General features: G+C 38.4%; 1 protein-coding gene across 5 annotated transcripts in view; it reads left to right on the top strand.

Annotated features, from left to right (window-relative positions):
- Positions 1 to 12140, top strand: part of CNOT4 (CCR4-NOT transcription complex, subunit 4) — a 44995-nt gene that overhangs the window by 14831 nt on the left and 18024 nt on the right. For 2 of the 5 annotated variants that reach the window (XM_009708111.1, XM_009708113.1), the window contains exons 6-9: positions 2238 to 2362; positions 9004 to 9061; positions 9353 to 9602; positions 11517 to 12014. In XM_009708111.1, the coding sequence (XP_009706413.1) occupies positions 2238 to 2362; positions 9004 to 9061; positions 9353 to 9602; positions 11517 to 12014 (931 nt within the window). Of the gene's footprint in view, positions 1 to 2237; positions 2372 to 6149; positions 6306 to 9003; positions 9062 to 9352; positions 9603 to 11516; positions 12015 to 12140 lie in introns of all 5 variants that reach the window. The other 3 variants (XM_009708110.1, XM_009708112.1, XM_009708109.1) reach the window with 2 other exon arrangements.

Here is a 12140-nt window from a genome sequence, read left to right as displayed (position 1 = left end):
GTTCCTTGTTACATTCCTTAAACTTTCTTCTTGGTTTCATACTGCTTTCTTGGAAATCATTGGAAATTACACAACTATTGAAAAGTGCATTGTGCTTTCAGTGCACCAGCTTTCTGGAGTTTGGGTTCGTGTCAATGAATTTACAGATTCATTTAATGGGATTTGAATGTTCATTGTCATGGAGCTTGATTCTCTATTTAAAAAAATTAAAATTGTCAATGGATGACCTTACATTCTGGGTTCAATAATTGTTAATGGATCCAAACATTGTGACAAACTTAAAAGAGCTGGTAGAACTCCAGGAAGTCTTTGAAAATTGGGAATTTAGGTAAGGTAGGCTGGAGATGCTAAGTTTGGCCTCTGGATTGCTTGTTATAAATAAAGCACAATTATTGCCAACTCCTATATAAGGTCTTGTTTCTTTCTTACATGTATGTGACAGGTAGGTGAGCTTAGGACTGGCCTGTTGTTCTTGATGATGACGTTCAGTCTTTTACCACTGAAGTCTTAAGCAAGATGAGATATCCAGGGAGGTTTCTTCTTACTCAGCTGCTTAATGTTTGCAGTGCAGATCTGTGCACCTGAGCTCACTGCTTACATTCTATTCATAGTGGATGGCGAAAGAATCATTTCCAGGGTGCAGTGTATCTCAAAGTTTGCATTTAGGTGAACCATACTCTAGAACCATACTTTTTTCTACTGTAGGTAGTAGCTTGGGTGTAGACACTGACAAAGTTGGGTAAGATGATGCATACACCAGTTGTTTCAATGTCTTTTTTGACTGTTGTATAGATGGACTACATAGAGAAAGAGAGGTTCAGAATCAACCAGTAATTGGAGAACTGGAGAATTTGGTAGCAAAAAAATGGAGATATTTATAGTGTTTGACTGACTTGGAGTATTCAAATGGGATATGCAGTTGCCCTTCTAAAAGAACCCATAAGGGAATTTAGTTTCTCAGCAGTGCTTTTTTTTGAATTTTTGTCCAAAATTCCTGTTAGTTTGGTTTTTTTTTAAAAAACAAGTAATAGTTTTCTTTTGGGTCATAATATTTTTCTAGGAAGATGTCCACATTACCTGTGCATCAGTTCCATTTCTGTTCCAACAAAACATTTATAAAGGGAGTGAAATAAGTAATGTACAAATGTTAATTTTTAGGTGTACAAGTGGTGTGAGAGAGCTTTTAATTAAATACTGAAGATGTGATAAATAATAACATATGTGTTCCAGAGTTAAGATTCAGAAGGCCTGACCATAAGTCTTGGCACTTCATTCCTTTGCTAAGAGACATCTCTTAGTATCTGGAAACTCTAGATAAAAGCTGTCGACAGCTTCAAATTCACTGTTCTATTTTGCGTCCTGATTCAACTCTTTACAATATGTAACTTGCAAATAGTAATTCTTTGGTTGGAGTGGTATAACACCCTACAAAAAATGTGAATGCTCGTCTTGAAGTTTTTTTCAGATGTCACTTTAAATGTTGGGGAGGGGAGTGGATCTTGCTGGTTTTGTTTTGAATATGTAGCCACAAAATCTTATAGATAAGCTACACTGAAAAATACTTTCTTCCGTCACTCACCAGATTCAGTATTCTGGAGTTGGGTTGGGCCTCCTCAATTTCTGAAAGCAAGAAATTGTTCTTAATTAATTTGATTAGTTAAAAGAATAATTCGATTTTTTGGTTATTTAAAAGAATGATTTATCAATTATTGCTCAGAATATACTCCTTGTCACGTGATAGTTAACACTCAGACCACCTCAGCTGTTTTCATTACGGCAATACAAAATGGCTTCCATTTTGGAACTTTTTGTTTAAGAGACTGTCTTTGTTCCTTCCCATCTTCTGAAAAGCTTAGTATGGTTGATACGTCAAATGCAGACTGCCTTGGAGATTTAGCTGTTTGTGATTCAGAAGGTATATTGTGAAGGTCTTGATTAGAACTGGAGAGCAAGTTCCAATAAGGCTGTAACTTTTTCTGCTTTAGAAGTCTCAAATTATAAATTGGTCAGTACATGCAAGTGATTTCTAGGCAAGCTTTAGGTTCGTTGATCTCACATCTGTGCTGAGACTGAGAAGCACGGTTTTGAGTTTGTCAGGAGTGACCTGTTAAGTTGTTAAAGCTCAGTTACTAAGCTTTGGGGTGTACATACGTACATTTACATATAAAAATATTTTTTAGAGCTATGAAATGCATATTAAACCAGTATTCATTCATTGTGAGTTTCTCTTTCCTTAGGCGGGTAAGCACCAGGAATATGAACAGAAACTACTGCAAGAATTATACAAACTAAACCCCAACTTTCTCCAGTTATCTACGGGTACAGTTGACAAGAACAAGAACAAAGTGACAGCACTGCAGAGGTACGATGCGTAAGTACTGATGCTGGAATGCCTGGCTGTGCTTCCTTTCTAGTTATTCCCAAGGAAAACTTTTTCTTAATGCTATTGCATCCCCTGAATTGCCTGCTCTCTTTAGTGGCTGTTACATGATAAACACTGATACTGGTTTTCTCCGTGCAGAGACACGCAACGCTTTGTTCCAATACAAAGTGAGTGTGAGTCTTACTAAATAAGGAAATGGGTTTTTGCCATGTGCATTTGGATCACTAGTTCAGAAGGAGGTATTTTTATTCTGAAAGAAGACCTTGTATTTTATATTTGCGTAAACACATAACATTTATTAAAGACCAGATGTCAGCTTTCTTGGTATGGTGTCATGATGAATGCAGTCCGTACTCTCACAACTGAGACACCTTATAGTCTTGGTACGTGTTTTTTATTGTCTTTTACATCATGATTTATAGTGCAGTCCTTACATCAGGTGCAAAGGCCTTGGGAACTGAAAGTAAAATCCATTTCTTTTGTGTGGGTAAGAATTCACAAGATGTGAATAAAAAATTTCTTGCTTTCATCTAGTAAACTTAAATGATATATTTTTCACTGTGTTGTGATATCTGCAGTTACTTATTGCTGCTTGTAAAAATAATATTCTGTTGAAGTAGATAGTTCAGTAAGTTATGAAGAGATTTCTGTCCATATGAGTACATAGTCACACAAAGCTAAATGTAGGCCTAAGGTCATCAGTCCTTATCTGAATTATCCACTCAAATCATGTCATACTCAAGATAAAGAAAGAAAAACTATTAACTATTTCCTCCACTCTTTTTTGTAGGATTTTCATAATGAGATGGGCAGAGTGGAATGTAAAAGTTAGATTGCACTTCTATGCACCTTAACCTTGTAATCAGGGTTTGTGTGCTGTGCCAGTTTATTCACTACTGAATTTTTCAGACAGTAATCTGCCACTGGCCACATCACTGCGCAGCAGTTTAAGCAAGAAAGAGGGTACTGTATCTAAAATATTGCCAATGAAGCTTGAGTAAGCAGAATATAATTCCGAGAACCTGTATCCCAGCTGGTGTACTGGGATTATTTAACTGCTGGAGGAAGTGTCATATGCTCTTTGACTGCAAGCGGTTGGACCTCCGCTTGGATCTTTTCTTAAGGACTGTGCCACTTCTTTCTTGGGCACTGCTTCAGTATTGACTTGGAAGGTAGGGTGCAGCAAGTAAAGCAAATACACCACTTCCTGCCTTTGGGTATTGATTATTTTATGTTCAAAGTCTGAATGAATCTTAATTTGAAACCTAATTAGATCCCAACAAAACAAACGATACCAGTGAGGAAAGAACGCTCTGTCTGAAACGGCAGCGAACTTCTAAGCCTTCAGAAAGCAATTGTGAATTGGAGCTTGGCCAGCCTGTGGTGCTCATGTTTTGGCAGTTCTGGAAAACATGGCATGTTACTCTAAAGGCAACAAGTGATCTGGAGTTAATTTCTCTTGTGAGCTGAACAACATCATCACAACACAGACCCTGTTCTTTGCTGATGGCTAGGTACCACCTTTTGGGTTGCAAAGCGAATTTCTTGCAGCTGGGATTTTGAAGTGTTTCTTCAAGTCGTGTCTCATCAGTACAAAATGTAGCTTGGGAGCTGGTGAATGTGTGGTGTTCACCTTCACAGCTTTCTACCCAGTCAGGTTCTCGTTTTTGTGTGATTCATTGATACAATATTAATATTTCTGGCAGTTTGTCGGAGCCTCTGACAATTTTGTGGTGGTTCTTGTGTTTCTGGGATGCAGGATTTCTCTTTCACTCTGGAATTGAACAGAAGTTGAGTTCTAAATAGTAGATGTTTAATTACAAATATCCAGTAGTAGAAAACAGTTTCTTAAACTGTGCATAAATGCTTTTTCACAGTTGTGTTGTAATTTGAAAGATCCTACTCGCGAAACTTTTTTCTTGCTGCTGGAGGCAAATGTTAAAATCCCCCAGTGCCGCTTTGCGTGTGTGGGTACTCGTCTCTTGTTACATCACCTGATAGTCATGGTGACTCTCTTACAATTAGAGGTATATCCTACATTTAAAACAGATCAAGCTCTTCCCCACCTGCCCTGACTTTTTCCTAAAGAACTGAAATGAATGCCTTCTTATGCTACAAGTGGAAATACTTGTTAAGCACTTGCAGGTTTTCTAGAGAACAACCCTTTAGAAGCATGCAGCTTTGCGCGTGTGGCTTTTTTTTGTTTAAGTTCAAAAAACCACACCAAAACGCAAACCAGTTTCTTTCTCTTTACCGTTCTCCTTGGATGCAAACCTGACTTTTTAACTGTAAAATTTTAAAGTTAGTTTTAGTATAGAGATGGCTTTGCAGTGCAGCAGACTTAAAATTTGGTATTTAAAATAAATCTGTTAATGGATTGAAAGTCTTGTTATATCTAGATTACAGCTCATTTTTGTAAGGGTGAGAATATTGAATGACTGACATTGCGCTGATGATGATGTGTCTTCATTCCTTGATGTTCAATATCTTACCAACTCGCTATCTCTAACTTAACTTCAAATGTGTACAAAGCAAAGATAAGATCTGTAAATCAGGTCAAGACTCTCATCTGTGTACCTATGGTATAGGTATATGAGAAAAGATGGAGGTAGAATAGCAAATCTTAAAATAGTAACTGAGATTTGAGGGTAGCGAGTGATACCAATTTTGTCTGAATAGGAGTAGAAAACACTTGTGTTGCTATAAGTAGCTGTAGGAATTTCTGGATTCTGACTGTGAACTTACTAAATTGACCTAGAGAGTTGGAGTAAATGTTGGACCATGTAATAAGAACATATTAATGAAGGGGGGCATCAGAAGGAACATATGTATTTAAAAACTTTTTTTTGAGTGTTTGCTCCTTATGAAGACAGCACTTGGACACTAAACCCAGCATCCTAATTGAAGCAAATGAAAAGCTAAAGTTAATATTAAATCACTAGAGAACACTAAAGCAAATCTTTTATAGTAAGATTGTAGGGTTAGTGGACAACACTATCTGAACGCTTTCAGTTATAGATGATATTCGAGCTCGCTTCAATTTGTATAAAATGTAGCTAATTTCAGCAAAAACTTGGGCTTTGAGTCTTGTCTTGAACTTCTTTCAGATCTAATATGCACTCTGAAATGAAATTTAATGTTACTTTATAAGAGGGAAGTAATTAGGGCTTTAAACTAGAAATGAAGTGAGCAGTAACTTGAGCACTGTTTTGGTCTGACTGGTCTCATGGTCTGTTAGTAAAGCTGTGGACTCTTGTGTAGGCGTAAAACACAAACTTCATCTGCTGGGGCCAGGCTTGACAGGGCCTGGAATATAAAACATTTCTTAAAAAAAGGATTTAGTTCATGGTTTATGGAACTTACAAATACTTATGGGATAAAGCAAATAATTCTAAATGAGGTGTGTGTAGGTCTGGATACTTGAAGCTGTTGATGGATTTTCTTTTTTTCTTTTTTTTTTAATTTTTTTTTCCTCACCCCCAAAATGGACAAGTTTGGACTTCAGCGTTGGCAGAGCAGCTGTCTATTTAGTGAAGAAAACAGAATTCCCCCCAGTTTTCTCTGTCACCTCCCTATCCTACTAATTCTTTTTTGAAGTCATCACCATTTAAAATCTGAGAAATAATATCCAGATAAATCTATTCTTATGGATTGTCTGGCACAAGGATTCGTTTCCCCAGTGCTTACAATTTTTAAAAACACTTTCTTCATAACTTGAACTCTTTTTTATTTTTTTATTTTTTTTTTTACTCTTGCCTTTTTCCAGACCCAACAGTAATAACAAAGATGCCTGGCCATCATTACAGAGTTCAAGTAGATCAGCCAACGGTTTAACAATGGAACACAGGAAAACGCCTCCTATATTAGAAAATGGCACAGACCCAGAACACATGACTCCAGATGGTGCAGACTCAGATTTCGGGTAATTGTGCTGCCTTTTATACTTCAGATAGCTTGCTTTCTCTCTCACTGATTGGTGTGGAGGGAATGATTCTCCAGTCTTTCTCTCTGGTTGGAGAGCTGGATTCAAATCCTGGTCAGGTCACAAAAAGCTGGGTTTGGCCTAGCCTGTGTCAAAAAGACTGATTGGCAGATTGCACGGGAGAGCCTTACCGTGAAGTTAGTAGGTGATGGTACAGGTAAGGGCTGAGGGGAACTGAATAACCGGAGACCAACAGCTTGTATAGCTGCATGGTCCCAGCCAGAGCTGAGCCCTTCCTTTCTATCCAGAACCTTCCACAAAAGTAAAATGCTAGGTGTTATACATCAGGAGGCTTGTCACTTTGAAAAGCTTCAACAGAAGGAGGGTAAATATTAGGACCGAATGCCTGTCATCTTTTTAGTGGTGTGTTCCAAAAACACAACTGCAGAGGTAAGGGATCCCTGATTATCACTCAGTAACTGGAACAACGGGGCAGCAGATTCAACTGAGGCTTCTTGGTGCAGAGAAAGTAATTCATCTGCTTGCAGTAATTTCCTTATTGCTGACCAACATTTTTTCCTGTTTTGGTGCCCTCCTTGAATAGAACTGGTGTCCTCCATCATAAGCATCACTTGCAATTCCGATGGTAGTATGTGATTGTGCTGTTTTGGTTTTTATGGACCTCCTTAGGTAATATTGGTTGGGCTCATTCCGAGCTTGGATTGGAAAACAACAAGGTAAACCCTAATATTTCAAGAAGTGCTGTTGCCAGTTAGGTAGCTGATCTTCATTTTAAATCAATATTGAACTGATGCATGAACATTGTGAGTGCTGTTTGAAAGTGGTACCTTCTTGTTAGGCTTAATAGCAGTCCCGTTGAGGTGTGATCCGAGGTCCTGCGGTTGCATTTCAGTAGTGACATGCAGCTTCCTCCTTTACCCTTTCTGAAAAGAAAGTACTAAATGTAGATAAAAATACTGTAGCCAATAGATAATGAATCTTGTTCCTTCCTGAGGCCTGGAAGGCTGTCTCGCAATTAAAGGCTCCTTAGGCAGGTTCAAGTATAATAAACACTTTCAGCACTTAAGTTGTCATTAAAAGTTGTCTTACACATAGCTTTTTAAACTGCAGCATTGTGACATTCTGTCAGCAGCTTTCAGAGATGACTTTGGCTGGAATATCAGCTCTACAATTAGAACGATCGCTCAGTGAAGAGTCTACAGCAAACTTTTATGCTATAGGTATTCAGAAATCACTACGCTAAGGCAGTTTGTTCCAAATGGAAGAACTTTATTCATGCTGTTTGACCACTGAGTAGAAAGTATTTGTAAATCTACTGGAGTAATGCTTGTTTGCAAGTCTATTCCTCTGATTTTTTTCTTTTGTAGTCATAAATACTTCAGTTATCTTTTTGAGATACCGACTCAATCAGTGTTTCTTTGCACAAAAATTGTTGTTATTGATGGATTACTCTTACACAGTTTCTTTAGAATGGAGAAGAATCAATTCTGCTGGGTTTTGACTGTAGTTATTCTGGGATAGGGAGAATGAATATGGGGGGGAAGCAATGTTACGAATTTTTGACTTTGATATGTGGCTCTATGCAATGTTTACACTTTGCAGCAGCGAGGGGTGTTTGAAAACAAGGTGTAAGCTAGAATCTGAAGTCTGCACCTGGTTAAAATAATTGCTCTCTATATATTTGTCTTGTGCTAACACATCATGCCTGTAATTTGACTTGTATCACATTCTGGCCTCTTAATGGAGCTGAAATTCATGTTCTTACTTCTGGTCCTTGTTTATAGGACTGGTGTTTTGGGCTGTGTGACCTGATGCTGGTGCATCTTCTCTTATGGGCAGATAAAAATGAAAGTACCTTGAAGCTGTAAAGCAGAGATTTTAATCTGAATTGGACCTAATACCGTTTCCTTAGTGTGGTATATAGCATAATGAAGGCAACTCACAGATGCCTGTCAGAATCTTGAATCCCGAGATGTGCCATTTCAGCCAAGTCATGTTAATTCCCAGTGAATAGCTTTCTGAGCTGGTTTTCTGCTGTATCTTATCTTTTAGTCTCTTTATGTTTGTTGGCAGTTTTTATTGCTGTGTCTTTTCCTGCGTTTTTCCCCTTCTGTCATCTCGAAACTTGGTTTTCTTAACCTTGGAACTAATTTCAGCTAGTTAAAGCTTGAAGGCTGGTGGAAAGCTTAACTTCCCACTGGAACTAAATGGTTAATTTAATCTTTTATTTCTCCTCAGATTTATTGGGGACTTGTATGGGAGCTGACAACTTAGGTATTTGGAAAGCGAATCTGTTCCCAGTTTCTCTGAAGTAGTAGCATACATGGAACTGACTACTATGGAATACTGCCATAGTACAAGAGTCCTGTTTTTTTGAATGGCATAGAGTTACTGTGAACATGTTTAAAACTTTTCTTTTATTCCTTAACAGGGCAGTCAACAAGCAGAGCAGAGAGTGTTGGGAGCAAGTATTACAGTATATAGCAAATGATTGGAATGCTTATGATTAAAAAAGCTAGTCTCATAAATAAGTGGACATTTTTCCTTCATAATTCTTCCTAATTAATTTTGCTTTGTCTTTGTTTCAAGGCCTTTCTACCACTATGAAAGCAAATTTTGATTTTCACGTTAAATACTTGAGTGTCATATTGTCTCTTTTTTCCTCCCACTTTTGCAGCCCTATCGACAAACCTTCAGATTCCCTCAGTATAGGAAATGGTGACAGCTCCCAGCAGGTAAGAGAAAGATAAATGCTGTGTAAGTAAGAATTGAGTTTGAGGACTTTGTGCAACTTGGAGATGGAGAAACAAGTACTTTCTGAAGCGTATCATAGTTTTAAACAAAACTAAAAAATGCTCCTGCTAGGTTTTTATGTTTATTTTTGTTTGACCTTGTACTGAGCTATATATTAACTAACCTAATTGCAGCCAAAAGTTTTGAGGAAATTTTTCAACTCCTAATAGTGAAGAATATTTTATATGTAAATATTCATGTCCTAATTGTTTCTTTTCTTCTCTTGCCTGTAGATAACAAACAGTGACACACCTTCACCACCGCCTGGTTTAACAAAACCCAATCCGGTCATACCCATCAGTTCATCTAATCACAGTGCACGGTCTCCTTTTGAAGGGGCTGTAACAGAATCACAGTCGCTCTTCTCTGACAACTTTCGGCACCCTAACCCCATCCCTAGTGGGCTTCCTCCATTCCCCAGCTCTCCACAGTCTTCAAATGACTGGCCCACAGCACCAGAACCACAGAGTCTCTTCACATCAGGTATGTACACAGGTTACATGACTGGGTTTTGCTTGCTTTTGCGACTGGTGACTAAAACTGTGTAGAACGAAAAACTCCAGGACTTGCTCCATACTGTTTTTTTTCCCCACCTTCACGAATGATTAAAAATTATCCCTTCACTACAAATGAATTGCACTGACGTATGGGTTTCTTCTAAAAAACTTTACAGAGTTTTCCAGCTGCATGACTAAATTACCAGAGTGCTTATTTGAGTTTTTCTTAGCCATGTGCCTGTCTAAATAATAGGATGTGACATGTGTGCCTAATATATAATATTACAGGTTTTTATTGAGAGTGGGGAATATATATGGTGTTAGTATACATTGGTGTAATAATCTGTTATAATCTGTAATTCTAATATCAGAAACTATGCAGTGGAATTCAGAATTTTCTTTAGTATCCTGCAGAGTTATCTGAAGGTGCTTAATCTTTCTCTTCCTGGAATGAGATTATATACATTTAGAAAAGATAAAAATATGGTTAATTGCATCAACTGAAAGATACCTGTATTTTCCACGTACTTCCCTGTGAAATACCACTTTGTATGAATGAAACATCATTTTAGGTGTATTTATAGTGTCTTGGAAATGGTTAACAGTATTTAAAAGCTCACAGATTATAAATCTGAGCGAATTGTTAGAAAATTAAATGAAACAATAGCAGTAATAAATAGAATGGAGACGATACTTTAGGACACAGTTACTTTAGTGATTAGTCATCTTTTGATATTTGTCTGACTTCTGGATGTCATAATCCTGTTTGTAAACAATATTTATTACCAAGGAAATTACCTGCTGCTAAGGTACTATACACAGTGTTAGGATTGAGTAGCAGTGAGAGACAATTTCCAGGCAGTATAGATCTTGTTGGTTTCGGGATTAACATAAGATGTATGATTGTTATTTAAATAAGAATACAGACGACAGGTTTTTTTCTGTTTAGCAACTCTTTTTATCTATTGTCATGGATTTTAGAGTGAAAACAGAAGCGTAGATTTCTCCTCTAAGCGAGGATACTGAGCGTAATTTGAACTCCTTAAAGCAGCAGAGCCGGCTCCCTGCCAGCAGAGGGAGCTAATGCTGTGAGTCACACTACCTCGGACTCCTCGGCTTGCCTTGCCACGCTTTTGAGGACAAACACTGCGAAACTAGACCCAGCATTCACCGAACCCGAATGAGAAACTTAAAAAGTATAATGAAATGAAGTAGTGATTGAAAGTGCAGGGAAATGCTGATAACCCTTTTTTTTGCAACACTGCCTCAAAATATTTAACAGTGTCTTGTAATGCAGCTCCATATTTCCTTTTGTTTTATCAAGGTGTCTGCTCAAGAATTGGCTTGTTTTTCTTCATAATGATAGACGGGGAGGGGGTTGGTGTTTTTTTAACCACTGCTCGGAGGTTCCCCCTTGGAGAGGGAACATCTCCTCCCCACCTTTCTTGCAAAGCACAGCTGAAGCACAATATTAATACTGAAAGCAAAATATTGAACTGAATAACAACCTTATTTAAGCTCTGCTTGGCCACGCTTTCATCAAGTAATATGGGTGTAAAGAAGGTTCTAAGCAAGTGTGTGTTGGTCTCTTTCTACTTGGTGCTATTACTGAAAAGACTTAATTTGACAAGGCTTTTGTGTAGTTCAGGAACAGAGCAATTCTGCAGTAAAGGTCCTATCTGCTACTTCTACCACTTCACCTTAAATAGAAATCTATGGCAGTTTGATCTGAAAATGGCATTTTAAGCTGATGAATAAGGTGTCTTTGGGGAATGTGTAAAGAAGTATTATATGAAGGATAACTAGCAACATAGATTCAGATACACTGAGGCTGAAATATTTGTATGGATCAATAGTTACTAATTCTTGTTCTAAATCCTGTTCCTCTCCTCTCCGACAGAAACTATACCAGTATCCTCCTCCACAGACTGGCAAGCGGCTTTTGGGTTTGGTTCCTCCAAACAGCAAGAGGACGACTTAGGGTTTGACCCCTTTGACATCACCCGCAAAGCCTTAGCAGACCTGATTGAGAAGGAACTGTCAGTCCAAGACCAACCTTCCCTCTCGCCCACATCTCTTCAGAATCCTACCCCACACACTACAACTGCCAAAGGGCCAGGCTCTGGATTCCTGCATCCTGCTGCACCCACAAATGCCAACTCTCTCAGTAGCACCTTTCCAGTCATGCCACAGAGGTTCCCACAGTTTCAACAGCATCGAGCAGTTTACAACTCCTTCAGTTTTCCAGGCCAAGCGGCTCGCTATCCGTGGATGGCCTTCCCACGCAATAGCATCATGCACTTGAACCACACAGCAAATCCCACCTCAAATAGTAATTTCTTGGACTTGAACCTCCCACCACAACACAGCACAGGTCTGGGAGGGATCCCTATATCAGGTAGGTGAATCGGGACAGCCGTGAATATGATTTAATTCATGCTTTCAGCTTCTCTGAGCCAGGACAGGAAAAGGGAATAGCCAGCTACAAGTGGTAGAGGGATATCTCTTGACTGTCATACTAGGT

Source organism: Cariama cristata, unplaced genomic scaffold (genome assembly GCF_000690535.1).
Source record: "Cariama cristata isolate BGI_N322 unplaced genomic scaffold, ASM69053v1 scaffold29979, whole genome shotgun sequence".
Lineage (NCBI taxonomy): Eukaryota > Metazoa > Chordata > Aves > Cariamiformes > Cariamidae > Cariama > Cariama cristata.
The sequence above is the reverse complement of the archived record's forward strand: the minus strand, read 5'-3'. Positions and strand labels throughout refer to the sequence as shown.